The sequence below is a fragment of the Heterodontus francisci genome, chromosome 30 (genome assembly GCF_036365525.1).
Source record: "Heterodontus francisci isolate sHetFra1 chromosome 30, sHetFra1.hap1, whole genome shotgun sequence".
Classification (NCBI taxonomy): domain Eukaryota; kingdom Metazoa; phylum Chordata; class Chondrichthyes; order Heterodontiformes; family Heterodontidae; genus Heterodontus; species Heterodontus francisci.
This window is the reverse complement of record NC_090400.1, coordinates 65115672-65137006: the sequence shown is the minus strand read 5'-3', so window position 1 is coordinate 65137006 and position 21335 is coordinate 65115672. Positions and strand designations below refer to the sequence as shown.

The following is a 21335-nucleotide window of genomic DNA, read 5'->3' as shown; positions in this document are numbered from 1 at the left end:
GGGGAACCAGTGGATCTACTGTATTTAGATTTCCAGAAGGCATTTGATAAGGTGCCACATCAAAGGTTATTGTGGAAAATAAAAGCTTATGGTGTAGGGGGTAACATATTGGCATGGACAGAAGATTGGCTAGCTAACAGGAAACAGAGAGTAGGCATAAATGGGTCATTTTCTGGTTGGCAAGATGTAACGAGTGGAGTGCCACAGGGATCAGTGCTGGGGCCTCAACTATTTACAATTTATATAAATGACTTGGTTGAAGGGACCGAATGTATGGTTGCTAAATGTGCTGATGATACAAAGATAGGTAGGAAAGTAAGTTGTGAAGAGGACATAAGGAGGCTACAAAGGGATATAGATAGGTTAATTGAGTGGGCAAAGACCTGGCAAATGGAGTATAATGAGGGAAAGTGTGAAATTGTCCACTTTGGCAGGAAGAATAAAAAAGAAGCATATTATCTAAATGGAGAGAGATTGCGGAGCTCTGAGATGCAGAGGGATCTGGGTGTCCTAGTGCATGAATCACAAAAGGTTAGTATGCAGGTACAGCAAGTAATTAGGAAAGCTAATAGAATGTTATCGCTTATGTAAATGCGTTGAAGCGGTTCAGAGAAGGTTTACTAGACTAATACCTGGAATGAGTGGGTTGACTTATGAGGAAAGATTGGACAGGCTAGGCTTGTATCTGCTGGAATTTAGAAGAGTAAGAGGTGACTTGATTAAAACATATAAGATCCTGAGGGGTCTTGACGGGGTGGATGTGGAAAGGATGTTTCCCCTTGTGGGAGAATCTAGAACTAGGGGGTCACTGTTTTAAAGTCGCCCACTTAAGTCGGTGATGAGAAATGTTTTTCTCTCAGAGGGTCGTGAGTCTTTGAAATTCTCTTCCTCAAAAGGCGGTGGAAGCAGAGTCTTTGCATATTTTTAAGACAGAAGTAGATAAATTCTTGATAAGCAAGGGGGTGAAAGGTTATCAGGGGTAGGTGGGATGTGGAGTCGAGGTTACAATCAGATCAGACATGATCTTGTTGAATGGCAGAGCAGGCTGAAGAGGTCGAGTTGCCTACTCCTGCTCCAATTTGTATTGTTATGAAAGTGATTCTGTTTTGTTCAAAAATATCTTTTAAAGGAAATAATAATTAAGTTGAATAAATGTTGGATCAGGTTTTTAAAAAAGAGATCCATCAAGGAGGACATTGAGGCAGCCGGATTGACAACAATGTTGCTGGTTGTCACATTACTCATGTTAAAGATAGGACAGAAACCTTGGTAACAGGGGCAAAAAAGTGACATGCTTTCTGGTTGTGTATCAGTGTGTGTGGTTTTACCTTCTGGAGTAAGATAAAGTCAAGTTTGCTGCAGAAGAAGGAGAGAATTTCAAGGAAGAACAGATCACTACAAGCCAGCTTGCTTTCCAGCAATTCTCTAAAAGACTCTGAGAAGTCCATTGTGTCAATTTGTCTCATCTCGTGTCTCTGAGGTGGGTCTGCTAGTGTTGTTTCTCGGCACCGCCTGAGGCGTACTGTACTGGGGGGGAACTTGGTGGCCTGTCTGCGTGTGCTCAGAGGTTGGACTGTGTGCCAGTTTCCATGCAGCGTGTCTCATCTGCTGTTTTCTTCAGGAGTTTGTTTTTGTCTGTAACAGAGCTCTGATCCAAAAAATCCTTGTCTGTAACAGAGCTCTGATCCAAAAAATCCCTTTTTTAGGGTTAACTGGTATCCATATATGTGTGAGATGCTAAGGTAAAGAAGGGGACTTTAAAAAAAAAAAAAATTAATGTTGGAACTTTAAAATTTCGATCAGTGTGTTTGTTTTCATTGCTGGTTGAGACTTATTTTATAAAAAACTGATAATTTTGTTAATCAGGAAAGAAACCTGGTTAGAGTCTTCTATTCTGGGAAAAATAGTGCACATGATTGCCTGCATTAGTAAGTGGGCAAATTTTAAATAATATGTTGTGAGCTGTAGAGAAGTGGGACTGAATTAACAGAGCACTCCCCCCTGCCCCGGTTATAACACAGAGCACTCCCCCCCCGCCCCGGTTATAACACAGAGCACTCCCCCCCGCCCCGGTTATAACACCGAGCCTCCCCTCAGCTCGCTCGGAACAGTATGTTCATATGTAATACTCGATTCACTGTTCAATTTCATTTGCTATTTGTCTATTCAATAAATCCTTCTGCAAAATTGTCACTGTCCTTCACTCCCTAAAGAACTCCCTATCTTGCTATTGTCCACAAACATAAAAAAATTGCAGATGTTTCTGTATCCAGTTCAGAAGCTCCGATTTCTTCAATAAAAACATTTAAAATAGGAAATAAAAACAAGAAATGCAGGAAACACTCAGCAGGTCTGGCAGCATCTGTTTGGAGAGAAACAGAGTTAACGTTTCAGGTCAGTGACCCTTCATCAGAACTTTAAAATAGGAAACTTTGAAATGTGCTGAGATAGTGTTCTCTGCTGGCTGTTCCACAACTGCTAGACCAGGATCAATTAATTCATTGATTAATTCCTCTTTCTTCAGATAAAGTGATGACTTTAGAACAGCAGAAACTGGCATTGGAGAAGCAGCTCAAGATGTCCAACAAAAAAATGAAGGTCAGTAAAACTTCCCTGAGTTAAAGCAGCATCCCAGTGTCACCCAGCACCCCAACCTGTTTTAAACAAGCTCTTTAGATCCAACACCAGCAGCTGATAGACAAACTAGAATGGTCGGTTCAGAGTGGTCTGGTCCACTTACTGCATCTGCCCTTTTGAAATAAATATCCAACTGGCTGATTGGGGACAGATCGCTCTCACTGTATTGGCTGATTGGGGACAGACTGCTCTCACTGTATTGGCTGATTGGGGACAGACTGCTCTCACTGTATTGGCTGATTGGGGACAGACTGCTCTCACTGCATTGGCCAATTGGGGACAGACTGCACTCACTGTATTGGCCGAATGGGGACAGATCGCTCTCACTGCATTGGCCAATTGGGGACAGACTGCACTCACTGTATTGGCCGAATGGGGACAGATCGCTCTCACTGCATTGGCCAATTGGGGACAGACTGCTCTCACTGCATTGGCCGATTGGGGACAGATCGCTCTCACTGCATTGGCTGATTGGGGACAGACTGCTCTCACTGTATTGGCCAATTGGGGACAGACTGCTCTCACTGTATTGGCCAATTGGGGACAGATTGCTCTCACTGTATTGGCCGACTGGGGACGGACTGCTCTCACTGTATTGGCCAATTGGGACAGACTGCTCTCACTGTATTGGCCAATTGGGGACAGACTGCTCTCACTGTATTGGCCGATTGGGGACAGACTGCTCTCACTGTATTGGCCGATTGGGGACAGACTGCTCTCACTGCATTGGCCGATTGGGGACAGACTGCTCTCACTGCATTGGCTGATTAGGGACAGACTGCTCTCACTGCATTGGCTGATTGGGGACAGACTGCTCTCACTGCATTGGCTGATTGGGGACAGACTGCTCTCACTGCATTGGCTGATTGGGGACAGACTGCTCTCACTGCATTGGCTGAGTGGGGACAGAGTGCTCTCACTGCATTGGCTGATTGGGGACAAATCTACTGGAGTTTTTTGAGGATGTAACTAGTATAATAGATAAGGGAGAACCAGTGGATGTGGTGCATTTGGATTTTCGGAAAGCTTTTGATAAGGTCCGACATAGGTTAGTGTGCAAAAGTAAGGCACATGGGATTGGGGGTAATATACTGGCGTGGATTGAGAATTGGTTGACAGACAGGAAACACAGAGTAGGAGTAAACGGGTCTTATTCCGGGTGGCAGGCAGTGACTAGTGGGGTACCACAGGGAGCAGTGCTTGGGGCTCAGCTATTCACAATATATATGAATGACTTGGGTGAGGGAACTAAATGTAACATTTCCAAGTTTGCAGTTGACACAAAGCTGGAGGGGTGGGGGGGGAATGTGAGCTGTGAGGAGGATGCAAAGAGGCTCCAATGTGATTTGGACAAGTTGGGTGAGTGGGCAAATGCATGGCAGATGCAGTATAATGTGGATAAATGTGAGGTTATCCACTTTGGTTGTCAAAAAAGAAAGGCAGATTATTTGAATGGTGATAGATTGGGAAAGGGGGAGGTGCAACGAGACCTGGGTGTCCTTGTACACCAGTCGCTGAAAGCCAGCATTCAGGTGCAGCAAGCAATTAGGAAGGCAAATGGTATGATTGCAAGAGGATTTGAGTACAGGAGCAAGGATGTATTACTGCAGTTATACAGGGCTTTGGTGAACACACATCTGGAGTATTGTGTGCAGTTTTGGTCTCTTTATCTGAGGAAGGATCTTCTTGCTATGGAGGGAGTGCAAAGAAGATTTACTAGGCTGATTCCTGGCATGGCAGCATTGACGTATGAGGAGAGATTGGGTCGACTAGGCCTATATTCACTAGAGTTTGGAAGAATGAGAGGGGATCTCATAGAAACCTATAAAATTCTAACAGGACTAGACAGGCTAGATGCAGGAAGGATGATCCCGATGGCTGGGGAGTCCAGAACCAGGGGTCACAGTCTCAGGATACGGGGTATGCCATTTAGAACCGAGATGAGGAGAAATGTCTTCACTCAGAGGGTGGTGAACCTGTGGAATTCTCTACCGCAGAAGGCAGTGGAGGCTAAGTCGTTAAATATATTCAAGAAGGAGATAGATATATTTCTTAATACCAAATGGATCAAGGGACATGGGGAGAAAGTGGGAACAGGGAACTGAATTAGACGATCAGACATGATCGTTTTTGAATGGCGGAGCAGGACTGAAGGGACGAATAGCCTACTCCTGCTTCTATATTCTATGTTTCTATGACTGCTCTCACTGTATTGGCCGATGGGGGCGGACTGCTCTCACTGTATTGGCCAATGGGGACGGACTGCTCTCGCTGTATTGGCCGATGGGGACGGACTGCTCTCACTGTATTGGCCGATGGGGACGGACTGCTCTCACTGTATTGGCCAATGGGGACGGACTGCTCTCACTGTGTTGGCCGATGGGGGCGGACTGCTCTCACTGTATTGGCTGATGGGGACGGACTGCTCTCACTGTATTGGCCGATGGGGACGGACTGCTCTCACTGTATTGGCCGATGGGGACGGACTGCTCTCACTGTATTGGCCGATGGGGACGGACTGCTCTCACTGTATTGGCCGATGGGGACGGACTGCTCTCACTGTATTGGCCGATGGGGACGGACTGCTCTCGCTGTATTGGCCGATGGGGACGGACTGCTCTCGCTGTATTGGCCGATGGGGACGGACTGCTCTCACTGTATTGGCCGATGGGGACGGACTGCTCTCACTGTATTGGCCGATGGGGGCGGACTGCTCTCACTGTATTGGCTGATGGGGACGGACTGCTCTCACTGTGTTGGCCGATGGGGGCGGACTGCTCTCACTGTATTGGCTGATGGGGACGGACTGCTCTCACTGTATTGGCCGATGGGGACGGACTGCTCTCACTGTATTGGCCGATGGGGACGGACTGCTCTCACTGTATTGGCCGATGGGGACGGACTGCTCTCACTGTATTGGCCGATGGGGACGGACTGCTCTCACTGTATTGGCCGATGGGGACGGACTGCTCTCACTGTATTGGCCGATGGGGACGGACTGCTCTCACTGTATTGGCCGATGGGGACGGACTGCTCTCACTGTATTGGCCGATGGGGACGGACTGCTCTCACTGTATTGGCCGATGGGGACGGACTGCTCTCACTGTATTGGCCGATGGGGACGGACTGCTCTCACTGTATTGGCCGATGGGGACGGACTGCTCTCACTGTATTGGCCGATGGGGACGGACTGCTCTCACTGTATTGGCCGATGGGGACGGACTGCTCTCACTGTATTGGCCGATGAGTGTGTGTGTAGATATTTTGTTGAGTTAGGCAACAATACTGTTGACCCCTTTCAACCTATAAAGACTGATATGTATCTCAAAGTTGGAACACTGCTTCCCATTTCCTCCTCTGACTAATGTACCCTTTTCTCTGAGTCCTTGTTTTGAACTCATCAACTTACAGGACTTGAGTTGTTGGTGTGTTGCTAACTCATTATACTGGGTGCCTTGTTACAATGATAGCATAATGGTTATGTTACTGAGCTAGTAATCCAAATGCCTGAACTAATGATCAATTCCCACCACAGCAGCTGGGGAATTTTAATACAATGAAATAACTAAAGACTGCATTTGCTGTCAATGCAACCACTAGATAAGTGCAGCCTCAATGACTGGAATGTCACTGTCTGCAACGTCTCAGGCAGTACTAAAGATGGCACTACTCAATTTGACACAAAAATGAACCCAAACCCCCTCACCCCTCAATAGCCACGATTGCTGCCTCCGACCCCCACCTCCCCAACAGTACCTCGCTCCCTCCCGCAATTGCTGCATTCTTTCCTGCGCGCCGTTCCCTCCTGCCGCTCGCTCCCTGCCTCACTGCCCGGGGAAGTGAAGGGAGAGGTGGTCAGTGAGTGGGGAGCAGGCAGGAGCAGCGATGGGATGGAGGCAGCGATTGCGGAGGGGGGGGGTGGTGGAGTGCGGGGTAACTTTGGGAGGGATGGAGGTGGTGATCGAGGGAGGGGGTAGGGTAATGTTGGGAGGGATGGAGGTGGTGATCGAGGGAGGGGGTAGGGTAATGTTGGGAGGGATGGAGGTGGTGATCGAGGGAGGGGGTAGGGTAATGTTGGGAGGGATGGAGGTGGTGATCGAGGGAGGGGGTAGGGTAATGTTGGGAGGGATGGAGGTGGTGATCGAGGGAGGGGGTAGGGTAATGTTGGGAGGGATGGAGGTGGTGATCGAGGGAGGGGGTAGGGTAATGTTGGGAGGGATGGAGGTGGTGATCGAGGCCATTGAGAGGCGAGGCAATGCTCGGATGTCATTATGTGGTGACATAGTGCGGATTCATACTGGCAAGCTGGCAAAAATTCGGACACACTGATGACATCGATGATTGCTCTGTGTTGTCAGGAGAGACTCCGTTAAGTAAATCTGAACTAAAAGGCTAGTCTCAGTAATGGTGCCATGAAGCTACTGGTTTGTCGTAAAACCTTTTTTTTCCAAAAATATACTTTGTTCATATCATTTGTAGAAAATACATTACAAGACAATTCAAATTGGACATTTCAGAAAGTGCAAATAGAGATCAGATTTCTTCAATGCAGAACATGAGGTGTCTCACAACTTGTGTCATTCCATTTTGCATTACATAGTAATCCCATGGATCCAGCCCCTCAGTTCAGCTTGGTGGGGGGGACATCTTTCCCCATTGAGTCTTTGCAGCGTCTGCCCCTAGCTTTAGTGCGTCCCTCAGCACGTAGTCCTGGACCTTGGAATGTGCCAGTCTGCAACACTCGGTCGTGGACAACTCTTTGCGCTGGAAGACCAGTAAGTTCGGAAAAAAACCAAAGAGCGTCTTTCACCGATTTGATGGTCATCCAGCAGCAGTTGATTATCTCGGTGTGCGTCCCTGGAACAGCCCAGAGTATAGAGTCCTGTGTTATCGAGCTGCTCGGCATAAACCGTGACAAAAACCACTGCATCTCTTTCCACACCTGCTTTGCAAAGGCACATTCCAGAAGGAGGTGGGCAACAGTCCCCACAACAGCCACCTCGAGGGCAGCTTGCAGAGGTGGTGAGATTCCAGGCAGGCAGGAAGGATTACCAGCCAAGCTACATCTTGGTGCTTGTTTGAATGTTCTGGTGATGAGGCATTCTGCCAAATGATGCTTGGGGAATCATCCGACAGGATCCACCATCTCCCTTTCCCGTAGGGCCTTGAGGACATTCCGTGCAGATCACTGCCAGATGGATTGGTGGTCAAAGGTGTTTCTCTGCACAAACTGTTCCACGAAGGATAGGTGGAATGACACGGTCCAACTGGCTGGAGCACTCTGCGCCAATGTGACCAGACCCATCCTTCACAACACCGGGGACAGAAAGAACCTCAGCACGTAGTGACACTTAGTGTTTGCGTGCTGGGGCTCTACGCACAACTTGATGCAGCTGCACATGAAGGTGGTCATCAGGATGAGGGCAACGTTGGGTACGTTTTTTTCCCCCTTTATCTAGAGGTTTGAACATCGTGTCCCAGCAGACACGGTCCATTTTCAATCCCCAGATAAAGCACAAGATGCCTTGGGTGACCGCCACGGCGCAGGAGTGGGGTATGGGCCAGACCTGCGCCACGTACAGCAACAATGTGAGCGCCTCGCACCTGATAACCAGGTTCCTGCCCACAATGGAGAGAGATCGCTGCTCCCACATGCTCAGTTTATGGTTTACCATAGCTTTATGCTCCTTCCAGTTTTTGTCGCATGTCCCGGCCCCTCCGAACCATATAGAAACATAGAAAATTGGAGCAGGAGTAGGCCATTCGGCCCTTCAGTCCTGCTCCGCCATTCAATAAGGATCATGGCTGATTGTCTAATTCAGTTCCCTGTTCCCACTTTCTCCCCATTTATCTCTTGATCCCTTTGGCATTAATATATCTATCTCCTTCTTGAATATATTTAACGACTTAGCCTCCACTGCCTTCTGCAGTAGAGAATTCCACAGGTTCACCACCCTCTGAGTGAAGACATTTCTCCTCATCTCAGTTCTAAATGGCATACCCCGTATCCTGAGACTGTGACCCCTGGTTCTGGACTCCCCAGCCATCGAGATCATCCTTCCTGCATCTAGCCTGTCTAGTCCTGTTAGAATTTTATAGATTTCTATGAAATCCCCTCTCATTCTTCTAAACTCTAGTGAATATAGGCCCAATCGACCCAATCTCTCCTCATACGTCAATCCTGCCATCCCAGGAATCAGCCTAGTAAATCTTCTTTGCACTCCCCCCACGGCAAGAACATCCTTCCTCAGATAAGGAGACCAAAACTGCACACAATACTCCAGATGTGGTCTCATCAAGGCCCTGTATAACTGCAGTAAGACATCCTTGCTCCTGTACTCAAACCCTCTTGCAATGAAGGCCAACATACCATTAGCCTTCCTAACTGCTTGCTGCACCTGAATGCTTGCTTTCAGCGACTGGTGTACAAGGACACTCAGGTCTCATTGCAGCTCCCCCTTTCCCAATCTATCACCATTCAGATAATAATCTGCCTTTCTGTTTTTACAACCAAAGTGGATAACCTCACATTTATCCACATTATACTGCATCTGCCATGCAATTGCCCACTCACCCAACTTGTCCAAATCACATTGGAGCCTCTTTGCATCCTCCTCACAGCTCACATTCACCTCCCCCCCCCCCCCCCCTCCCCAGCTTTGTGTCAACTGCAAACTTGGAAATGTTACATTTAGTTCCCTCACCCAAGTCATTAATATATATCGTGAATAGCTGGGGCCCAAGCACTGATCCCTGTGATACCGCACTAGTCACTGCCTGCCACCCGGAAAAAGACTTGTTTATTCCTACTCTCTGTTTTCTGTCTATTAACCAATTCTCAACCCATGCCAGTATATTACCCCCAATCCCATGTGCTTTAATTTTGCACACTAACCTCTTATTTGGGACCTTATCAAAAGCCTTCTGAAAATCCAAATACACCACATCCACTGGTTCTCCCTTATCTATTCTACTAGTTACATCCTCAAAAAACTCCAGTAGATTTGTTAAGCATGATTTCCTTTTCGTAAACCCATGCTGACTTTGCTCAATCCTGTTTATGCTTTCCAGGTGTTCTGCTATCACATCCTTTATAATAAACTCTAGCATTTTCCCCACTACTGATGTAAGGCTAACTGGTGTGTATTTCCATGTTTTTTCTCTCCCTCCTTTTTTAAATAGTGAGGTTACATTTGCCACCCTCCAATATGTAGGAACTGTTCCAGAGTCTATAGAATCTTGGAAGATGACCACCAATGCATCCACCATTTCCAGGGTCACTTCCTTGAGTACTCTGGGATGTAGATTATCAGGCCCGGGCGATTTGTCAGCCTTTAACCCCATTAATTTCCCTCGCACTATTTTTTGACTAATACTGATTTCCTTCAGTTCCTCCCTCTCATTAGACACTTGGTTCCTTAACATTTCTGGGAGGTTATTTGTGTCCTCCTTTGTGCAGACAGAACCAAAGTATGTGTTTCATTATTCTGCCATTTCTTTGTTCCCCATTATAATTTCCCCTGTTTCTGACTGTAAGGGACCTACATTTGTCTTCACTAATCTTTCTCTCTCCACATATTATAGAAGCTTTTACAGTCAGTTTTTATGTTCCCTGCAAATTTATTCTCATACTCTATTTCCCCCCACTTAATCAACCTCTTTGTCCTCCTTTGCTGAATTCTAAACTGCTCCCAATCCTCAGACTTGCTGCTTTTCTGGCAATTTTATTTGCCTCCTCTTTGGATCTAATACTTAGTTAGTTAGTTAGAGATACAGCACTGAAACAGGCCCTTCGGCCCACTGAGTCTGTGCCGACCATCAACCACCCATTTATACTAATCCTACACTAATTCCATATTCCTACCACATCCCCACCTGTCCCTGTATTTCCCTACCACCTACCTATACTAGGGGCAATTTATAATGGCCAATTTACCTACCAACCTGCAAGTCTTTTGGCTTGTGGGAGGAAACCGGAGTACCCGGAGAAAACCCACGCAGACACGGAGAACTTGCAAACTCCACACAGGTAGTACCTAGAATTGAACCCGGGTCGCTGGAGCTGTGAGGCTGCGGTGCTAACCACTGCGCCACTGTGCCGCAATAATACTATCCCTAATTTCTTTTGTAAGCCACGATTGAGCCACCTTTCCAGTTTTATTTTTGCGCCAGACAGGAATGAATAATTGTTGTAACTCATGCACAAGTTCTTTAAATATTATCCATTGTCAATCCACCGTCAATCCTTTTAGTAAAGTTCCCCCATCTACCATTGCCAACTCGCGCCTCTTACCTTCGTAGTTTCCTTTATTTAGATTCAGGACCATAGTTTCAGATTCAACATCTTCACTCTCCATCTTAATGAAGAATTCTATCATGTTATGGTCGCTCCTCCCCAAGGGACCCCGCACAACAAGATTGTTAATTAATCCTTTCTCATTGCACAATACACAGTCTAGGATAACCTGTTGTCTAGTTGGTTCCTCAATGTATTGGTCTAAAAAACGGTCACATACACGCTGCTCCAGGAAATCCTCCTCCACAGTAGTATTACTAATTTGGTTTGACCAATCTATATGCAGATTAAAGTCACCCATGATTACAGTTGTACCCTTATTGCACGCGTATCTAATTTCCTGTTTAATGCCATCCCTTATATCTCCAGTACTGTTTGGAGGCCTATAGACAACACCCAACATTTTCTGTCCCATGGTGTTTCTTAGCTTCACCCATACAGATTCCACAGCATGATTTTCCGAGTCAATATCCTTCCTCACTACTGCATTGATTTCCTCCTTTACTAACAACACTACCCCTTCTCCTTTCCCTTTTTGCCTGTCCTTTCTAAATATTGAATACCCCTGGATGTTCAGTTCCCATCCTTGGTCACCTTGCAGCCATGTCTCCATAATCGCTACTATATCATAACTGTTGCTATCTAATCGTGCCGTTAATTCATCTACCTTATTGCGAATGCTCCGCGCATTAAGACATAACGCCTTTAGACTTGTCTTTCTAACATTGCTGGTCATCTTAGCTTTATTTTGCACTACGGCCCTATTTGTGTCTCGCCCTTGTTTCCTCTGCCTTCCACTTTTGCTTCTTACCTTTCTGTCTTTCATTTCTGTCCTTGTTTCCCTCTCCTCTGTCTCCCTGCTCAGATTCCCATCCCCCTGCCATTCTAGTTTAAACCCTTCCCGACAGCACTAGCAAACACCCCCCGAGAAAATTGGTCCCAGTCCTGCCCGGATGCAACCCGTCCCGCTTGTACTGGTCCCACCTTCCCCAGAACCGGTCCCAATATCGCAGGAATCTGAATCCCTCCCTCCTGCGCCATTTCTCTAGCCACATATTCATCTGATATATCCCACTATTTCTGTTCTCACTAGCATATGGCACTGGTAGTAATCCTGAGATTACTACCTTTGAGGTCCTACTTTTAAATTTTTGTCCTAACTCCCTATATTCAGCTTGTAGGACCTCATCCCTTGTTTTTTTTTTAACCTATGTCATTGGTACCGATATGTACCACGACAACTGGCTGCTCGCCCTCCCCACTCAGAATGCCCTGCAGCCGCACAGAGACATCCTTGACCCGAACACCAGGGAGGCAACATACCATCCTGGAGTCTCTTTTGCGGCCGCAGAAACGCCTGTCTGTTCCCCTTACGATTGAATCCCCTATCACTATAGCCACTTTTCTTCCTCCCATCCTGTGCAGCAGAGTCACCCATGGTCCCATGAACTTGGCTCTTGCTGCTTTCCCCTGAATCATCTTCCCCAACAGTATCCAAAGTGGTATACCTGTTGGGGAGGGGGATGGCCACAGGGGACACGTGCAATAACTGCCTTCCTCTACTCTTCCTGGTGGTCACCCATTCCCCTCCTGCCTTTGCAGCATTTGCCTGCGGTGTGACCACATCGCTAAACGTGCTATGCACGATGATCTCAGTATCGCGGATGCTCCACAGTGAATCCACCCGCAGCTCCAGCACCTTGTCTGGTAGTCTGATCTGATGGTGAAGGGGACAAAGGATCTGTCAGCTCAGTTCCCAAAGAACATGGCCTCGTTCTTGCCGTGGTTAACTTTGGCTCCCGAGGCCAGTTCGAACTGGTCACAGATGCTCATCTGTCTGTGAATGGACTGCAGATCCGAGCAGAAGATGGCGACATCATCCATGTACAGGGAAGTTTTAACCTGAGTGCCTCCACTGCCTGGGATTGTCACCCCTCTTATGCTCGCATCCTTCCTAATAGACTCAGCAAAAGGTTCAATGCAGCAAATAAACAAGACAGGGGAGAGAGGACAGCCCTGTCTGACTCCAGATTTGATCAGGAAACTTTCTGATTCCCATCCACTGATTGAGACTGTGCTATTGATGTTTGTGTAGAACAGTTTGATCCAATTGCAGATTCCCTCCCCAAACCTCATTTTGGAGAGCACGTCCATCATTGCAATATCTTGTCAAAAGCCTTCTCCTGGTCCAGACTGATGAGGCAGGTATCCAGCTCCCTGTCCCGTACATAGGTGATAGTCTCGCGCTACTCAGGGATACAATCAGAGATCTTCCTGCCGGATACAGTACAAGTCTGATCGGGGTGAATCACCAACTCCAGAGCAGACTTGACCTGACTGGCGATGACTTTGGACAGAATCTTGTAGTCAACATTAAGCAGTGAGATGGGCCGCCAATTTCTGATTTCTGCCCTCTGACCCTTCCGCTTGTAGATGAGGGTGATGATGCCTTTCCTCATGGATTCTGACATGCTGCCGGCCAGAAGCATACTCTCGTATACTTCCAGCAGGTCCGGGCCGACCCATTCCCACAGGGCCAAATACAACTCAACTGGTAAGCCATCGCTTCCAGGAGTTTTACTCGTCTCGTCCAGTCTCTCTCTCAAACTGTCATGTAAGACCTTTGTGATAGATGACAGGAGGCCGTGCTGTCCGTGGGTTTCACATCGTACAGCCCAGCATAAAAGGATTTGCTAATCCTTAGTATGTCTGACTGTGAAGACGTTACCGAGTCATCCTCTTCCTTCAGGCTGCTGATCACAGAGCTCTCTCTGTGTACCTTTTGGAAGAAGAAACACGAGCACATCTCATCCTGCTCAACGGAGCGGACTCTGGACCGGAAGATGATCTTGGAGGCCTCCGTGGCAAAGAACGAGGCCTGCTGGCTCTTCACCTCTTGGAGATCCTCCTTGACCTCGACCCCCATCGATTGCAGGGGGAGCAGATTTTGCATACTTTTCTGGAGTCGGGACATTTCCCTCTGTCTCTCTCTCTCTGGTTTGTTGTAAAAATCCATCTGGTTCACTGCTCCCCATCAGGGAAGGAAATCTGCTGTCCTGACCTGGTCTGGCCTGTATGTGACTCCAGACCCAGAGCAATCTGGTTGATTCTTAACAGCCTCTGAAATGGCCGAGCAAAGCACTCCGTTATATGCAGGAAGGGGGCTCGTTACCACCTTCCTGAGGGCAAGTCGGGATGGGCAACAAATGCTGGACTTGCCAGTCATGCCCGTGAATGAATTTAAGAAAAAAGGATTTTAGGTTTGGTTTCTTGTGTAGGATTTGACTTCTTTTCTATTTATGATAATGTTGGATTCAGTTCCCAAGGCATTAGCCCCTGGGAAATGTTCTGAACAGGCTGAGTAATCTGTCCTCCATTGTGGGTAGGAGGAGGCTGAGGAATGGCATCATTTCCAGGCAGATCTGCAGACAGCTGTGGTGGTGGCCAATGAGATCAAGTGTGAGGCACAGCAGGAAATCCGTGTTCTGAAGAGGAAGCTGCAGGAGGCAGAGGGGAGAACTGAGCAACTGCTGAAGGAGCTGGAGGCCCTGCAGGGTCAGAGGTTGGTCACCTGGACGCACCAACTTGCAATTGCTCTCTGTCACTAACCCTCTGCTGCTTGTGGCTAATGACACTGTCCTGCAGCCGGATAATGCAGTAGCTGCTGATTCACTCCCTCACAACAATCAGCATCGTCTGCAAGGCACAATTTCACTGATTTCTCCAAATATTCACAATAGTTTGGGATATTGCACATCCACGGAGTGAGAAAAGTGCAGAGTCATCACCTGTAGCACCATCCAGTGACAGAGTGCTCACTATACTGGGTGTGAGGGGGGGCTGCACCTTGGGGGAATCTCTGATGATCTCTAAAGGCGGGGGAAGCAATTACCCCAATTTCCAGAGCAGGGGTCAGGGGGAAATAGTCACAGACTGCACGATGCAAGCAGCCAGAAAAAGTAGAAGGGGCACAGCAACCACTCTGTCTCACTGTCACCCCCTCACTGTCACCCCCCCTCCCCCTCACTGTCACCCCCCCCTTCCCCTCACTGTCACCCCCCCCTTCCCCTCACTGTCACCCCCCCCCTTCCCCTCACTGTCACCCCCCCCTTCCCCTCACTGTCACCCCCCCCTTCCCCTCACTGTCACCCCCCCCTTCCCCTCACTGTCACCCCCCCCCTTCCCCTCACTGTCACCCCCCCCCTTCCCCTCACTGTCACCCCCCCCTTCCCCTCACTGTCACCCCCCCCTTCCCCTCACTGTCACCCCCCCCTTCCCCTCACTGTCACCCCCCCCTTCCCCTCACTGTCACCCCCCCCTTCCCCTCACTGTCACCCCCCCCTTCCCCTCACTGTCACCCCCCCCCTTCCCCTCACTGTCACCCCCCCCTTCCCCTCACTGTCACCCCCCCCTTCCCCTCACTGTCACCCCCCCCTTCCCCTCACTGTCACCCCCCCCCCTTCCCCTCACTGTCACCCCCCCCCCTTCCCCTCACTGTCACCCCCCCCCTTCCCCTCACTGTCACCCCCCCCCTTCCCCTCACTGTCACCCCCCCCCCTTCCCCTCACTGTCACCCCCCCCTTCCCCTCACTGTCACCCCCCCCCTTCCCCTCACTGTCACCCCCCCCCTTCCCCTCACTGTCACCCCCCCCTTCCCCTCACTGTCACCCCCCCCTTCCCCTCACTGTCACCCCCCCCCTTCCCCTCACTGTCACCCCCCCCTTCCCCTCACTGTCACCCCCCCCTTCCCCTCACTGTCACCCCCCCCTTCCCCTCACTGTCACCCCCCCCTTCCCCTCACTGTCACCCCCCCTTCCCCTCACTGTCACACCCCCCTTCCCCTCACTGTCACCCCCCCCTTCCCCTCACTGTCACCCCCCCCTTCCCCTCACTGTCACCCCCCCCCTTCCCCTCACTGTCACCCCCCCCTTCCCCTCACTGTCACCCCCCCCTTCCCCTCACTGTCACCCCCCCCTTCCCCTCACTGTCACCCCCCCCTTCCCCTCACTGTCACCCCCCCCTTCCCCTCACTGTCACCCCCCCCTTCCCCTCACTGTCACCCCTCCCTTCCCCTCACTGTCACCCCTCCCTTCCCCTCACTGTCACCCCTCCCTTCCCCTCACTGTCACCCCTCCCTTCCCCTCACTGTCACCCCCCCCTTCCCCTCACTGTCACCCCCCCCTTCCCCTCACTGTCACCCCCCCCTTCCCCTCACTGTCACCCCCCCCCTCCCCTCACTGTCACCCCCCCCCCCTCCCCTCACTGTCACCCCCCCCCCTTCCACTCACTGTCACCCCCCCCCCTCCACTCACTGTCACCCCCCCCCCCCTTCCACTCACTGTCACCCCCCCTTCCCCTCACTGTCACCCCCCCTTCCCCTCACTGTCACCCCCCCCTTCCCCTCACTGTCACCCCCCCCCTTCCCCTCACTGTCTCCCCCCCTTCCCCTCACTGTCACCCCCTCCTCCCCCTCACTGTCACCCCCTCATCCCCCTCACTGTCACTCCTCCCCCTCCTCCCCCTCACTGTCCCCCCTCCTCCCCCCTCACTGTCCCCCCTCCTCCCCCCTCACTGTCACCCCTCCTCCCCCCTCACTGTCACCCCTCCTCCCCCCTCACTGTCACCCCTCCTCCCCCCTCACTGTCACCCCTCCTCCCCCCTCACTGTCACCCCCTCCTCCCCCCTCACTGTCACCCCCTCCTCCCCCCTCACTGTCACCCCCTCCTCCCCCCTCACCTCCTCTTCCCCCTCCCCCTCACTGTCACCCCCTCCTCCCCCTCACTGTCACCCCCTCCTCCCCCTCACCTCCTCTTCCCCCTCCCCCTCACTGTTTCTCTCTGTCTTGATGTTTATCTGCTCTAAGGCTGGGTTTCTGTTGATAATTATAGTCCAGACTTTGGGAGTAGGCGATAAACCTACAGTCAGTTTGTGGTACCCTTCAAATTATTTAAATTGCTCATGTTCAGGCCCCCCCTTTCTCCCCCTCCCCCCACCCCCGGCAACCTCTTCCACATCCTTTTCCTCCTTTTTTTTCTGCTTTCGGCTTCTGCTGATTTCACTATTTCTCATCGGGAGATTTCATCCGGAACACTGAGCTGTGGGTAAGTGGCAAAAAGCTTCATTTATCTGAATATAAAGCAGTGAGTAAGCAATTACTGAGGGCAGAACAGTCAGAAACCCTCAGGCATAATTCACATTCACAGCTGTCACCTTCTCCTGGGACCCGCTTCCTGCTGCATTCTGATGAAATTTTAAGTTCGGGTTTGGGTGAATGTTGGTGCAGGAGGTCTGGACCTCCTGCCTGCCCGAATATTGTCCAAATTCACCTTCCTCACCCCTGCGAGGTTTGCCTGCAGGTTCCCAGGCTGACTGGTTGGTTGTAGGTGGCCCATGGACTCTGTACAAGGTCCTAAGGACCAAGACTGACCAGTGCAATAAGTTTACGGGTTTTCTGAGGAAACGTATGACTGGACCCCTCTCCTAATCTTCCAACACTAAAAACACCAAAAAGGTCAATTTTAGCAAATGTCAATTTATTCCTGATCAGTATTTCCCACGATAATATTACCTTCAGCAGATGTCCTGGAGCAAATTAAAAATTTGGGCCGGGACCAGGGACTCCTTACACCTGAACCTCCCTGAACCCCCGAAGCCCCCTGAACCCCCCTGAAGCTTGACAGCCCCCACCCCCCCCCCCCCCCTCCGGGGTCTCTGGCGAGCAGCAGCTCCTCTCTCTGCTTCGCCTGCACCGCTGCTCTTTCAGCATTGTTACGGCCGGTTCCCAATCAGACTTTCTCTGAGACTGTTTCACACATTTCCTCTGCAGGTTCAATCTCTCCCGGCTGTGAAGTGAAGACTCTGAGCTGGTGACCGAGAGATGGGAGAAGCTCCCGGATCAGGAGAAAGTTCCGAAAGTCCGAGTCCGGCTCCCAGGCACTGGCCACGAGTTTCATTAAACTGCTGGAAGGGGTGGCCGTGGAACCAGGACCCTGTAATGTGAACCCAAGTTGTTGTGATCTGGAACGTGCTGCCTGAAAGGGGGGTTGAAGCAGATTCAATAGTAACTTTCAAAAAGGAATTGGATAAATATTTGAAGGAGGAAAATTTACAGCGCGATGGGGAAAGAGGGATGTTGTGGGACTAATTAGTTTCTTTCAAAGGGCTGGCACGTGCACAATGGGCTGAATAATTGTCTTCTCTGCTGTCTGGTTCTATAATAAACTTGGAGCTGGATACATCATTGGCAGCTTCATTGTTCCAACTTGCAGTTTTACCTCCTTGTGACTGTTTTGACCCAATAGTGTTGCCTTGGAACAGGCCATTCAATGAGCCCCATCTACGTGCTACCATCTGGTACAAACTGGTGTCATTGCCTCAGTGGATGCCTGTTGTCCAGTTCAAGCTCCTTTGTCCATTTTTTTGGTGTCTACTCAGCTGTCCATTGCTCACTTGGACACTGCATATCCAGACAATTCAAAATCTTGCATTTATTAACAATGTTAGGGTAGATAAAATAGGTTGGGTGGAGGCTTGTGTGCAGCATAAACACTGGCACAGAGTTGTAACTTTCACATTCTGCTGTTTGTGGGAATTATTTAATTGATGTGGAATTGCCACATCCAGAGCAGGAAGCCTTGTGGTTTGGCTGATCTCAGCCACTGCATGGCTACAATTAGCCTCTATGTCTGACTATAGAGGGGCAAATCTCCCAACTTCACAGTTCTGATGAAACAGCTATGAAAGGTGTAAATGTTAGAGTCAGTCTCCAGCTGAGAGACTCCGTTTCCAATATTGTCTCATTTTATTTCCCAATCTTCCCAACTCTGTTCCAGTCTTTACCCAATGTCCACACTTTGGGTCATGAACAGCAAATGAAATGTCTGAAGTGTGGATGGTGAACTTTTCTGCTCTAGTGCAATTGTAGCAGCAGGTGAGGTCAGCTCAGTCAGCAGAGCCTGGGATCTTCCTGCTCTTTTTGGAGCTCAGTACCACAGTGGAAGATGCCACGAAAGAATGCAATTTCCCTTTTAAGATATGTCTGTTATTACTCAGGATTTAAGGATATGTTAGTAATTTAGAAGATTTATTTGAAAATCTATATGAAAATTATCAATTTTTAAACTTTTTTTGCAGCAGTTTTTAAATATTGAACAGTCACCCAGTGGTACTATGTCCCTCTTTCTGAGCCCAGGTCTAAGAGTGTGGGTGGAATGGTATAGTGGATTTTAGGCAGAGAGTTGCAGAGAGGAGGGAGATTTGGCTGATGGTAGGCTGTCACTGAGAATGCAGGAAGGGGAGAGTGTCACACCAGCACGATCCCTCACACAAGAATCTAAATGAAACAGCTGATGACAAGTAAGCCTGGTACATGACACTGGACTGGGGCAGTCTCGAAGCCCGTGCTGCCCAGTTAGGTCCATTTACCAGAGTGAGAGAATTAGATAGAAATTACACCATGGAAACAGACCATCAACCCAACCAGTCCATCTTGGTGTTTACCCATCACATGCAGATTCCTAATCCCATGTTCCTAAATTGCTTCATTTCCATTAATCCCCTATCTAACCCATTCTTAAATAGTCTCTGCTTCAATCACAAACTCACAACATACTGTGTAAATAAAAAGTTCATTGTGCTCTCTGTCCTAACTATCTTACATTTCAATCCTATGTCCATTTCCCATTGTACAATAACCCTCAATCATTGGACAGTTTATTTCTATCCACTGTGTCCCATCCTATCATCATTTTAAACCTTTCTAATCACCCCTTCTCTTATTTTCAACCAAAAACCTTGAGCCAACACTGCCAGGGGATATTACCTCAGGTGTATGTGCTCAAATATCCTGGGTGTGCCAACCATCATTGAGGAGTACAGCTGCTGCTCACCTCTGACTGGTCAAAGCAGTATCCAGTGGTGAAGGTGTGTAAATGCTGTCACTAGGTGGTTGAAAGCAGTGCCCTGGCACAACTGATTGTGAGTTGTGTTGCTCGTGAAGAACTGCTGCCTGTTCAGTCAGGCCTCAGAGCTGCAGCAAGAGACAGTCTTCTGTAAACTGACAGGTGAAAGGGAGAAGGTCTGAGTTTTTCAGTTGAAAGGATTTTCAGTGGCTGCATTGTGAGAATTGGCATGTTTCCGAGTTTGTGTTGGGTACTCCTTGCTACCCATACAAAGGAGGCAAGACACAAACCCAAAAAGCAGAGAATTTCCTGAGACCCGTCGAATACATTTTAATGAAGTCTTTTTATCCAAAATTGTGCCTTCCTGTAAATTGATGGAGCTCTGAGGTACAGAAGTAAACTTCAAATGAAAGTAGTGACGATACAACGGCAGGATATTGACGTGGACATATAGATCATTCCTGAGAGTAGAGGTTATTAATCATCTGCTCCTGAACCGAGGGTGTTTCACACTGCAGGCAGTGATAATCAGCTGCTAATGTGATCTTATTACAGTTGAGCTGGAATTAAACCAGAACTTTATTGATCTTTCTATTGAGTGAAGCCCTTTGATATAGATTTTTCTGTAAAGTTAGTGCGGGCTGTTTGGATGCCAGACTGTGCTCAGACCCATTCACTGAGCTTCCAGTTTCTGGTGGCAACAGATGGCACTGTCTGCTGGAAGCTAATGCATCAGCAACTGAAAACAGGCTGCAAACAAGTGACTGCTTACTACAGTGGACCAGATGTGGCCGGGTGCGGCCTGGTACCTGGACCAGATGTAGCCGAGTGCAGCCTGGTGCCCGGATCCAGATGTGGCAGGGCACGGCCTGGTGCCTGGACCAGATGTGGCAGGGTGTGGCCTGGTGCCTGGACCAGATGTGGCAGGGTGTGGCCTGGTGCCCGGATCCAGATGTGGCAGGGCGCGGCCTGGTGCCCGGATCCAGATGTGGCAGGGCGCGGCCTGGTGCCTGGACCAGATGTGGCAGGATGTGGCCTGGTGCCTGGACCAGATGTGGCAGGGCGCGGCCTGGTGCCTGGACCAGATGTGGCAGGGCGCGGCCTGGTGCCCGGATCCAGATGTGGCAGGGCGCGGCCTGGTGCCCGGATCCAGATGTGGCAGGGCGCGGCCTGGTGCCCGGATCCAGATGTGGCAGGGCGCGGCCTGGTGCCCGGATCCAGATGTGGAAGGGCGCGGCCTGGTGCCCGGATCCAGATGTGGCAGAGCGCGGCCTGGTGCCTGGACCAGATGTGGCAGGGCGCGGCCTGGTGCCCGGATCCAGATGTGGCAGAGTGCGGCCTGGTGCCCGGATCCAGATGTGGCAGGGCGCGGCCTGGTGCCCGGATCCAGATGTGGCAGAGCGCGGCCTGGTGCCCGGATCCAGATGTGGCAGGGCGCGGCCTGGTGCCCGGATCCAGATGTGGCAGAGCGCGGCCTGGTGCCTGGACCAGATGTGGCAGGG

The 21335-nt window shown here is 49.8% G+C and overlaps 1 protein-coding gene across 2 annotated transcripts in view; it reads left to right on the top strand.

Annotated features, from left to right (window-relative positions):
• Nucleotides 1-20455, top strand: part of LOC137346888 (cytospin-B-like) — a 58589-nt gene extending 38134 nt beyond the window's left edge. Inside the window, exons 6-8 of one of the 2 annotated variants that reach the window (XM_068010876.1) lie at nt 2525-2598; nt 14320-14495; nt 17760-20455. In XM_068010876.1, the coding sequence (XP_067866977.1) occupies nt 2525-2598; nt 14320-14495; nt 17760-17781 (272 nt within the window). In that variant the 3' untranslated portion in view covers nt 17782-20455. The remainder of the gene's footprint in view (nt 1-2524; nt 2599-14319; nt 14496-17759) is intronic. The other variant, XM_068010877.1, reaches the window with a different exon arrangement.
• The last annotated feature ends 880 nt before the right edge of the window (nt 20456-21335 follow it).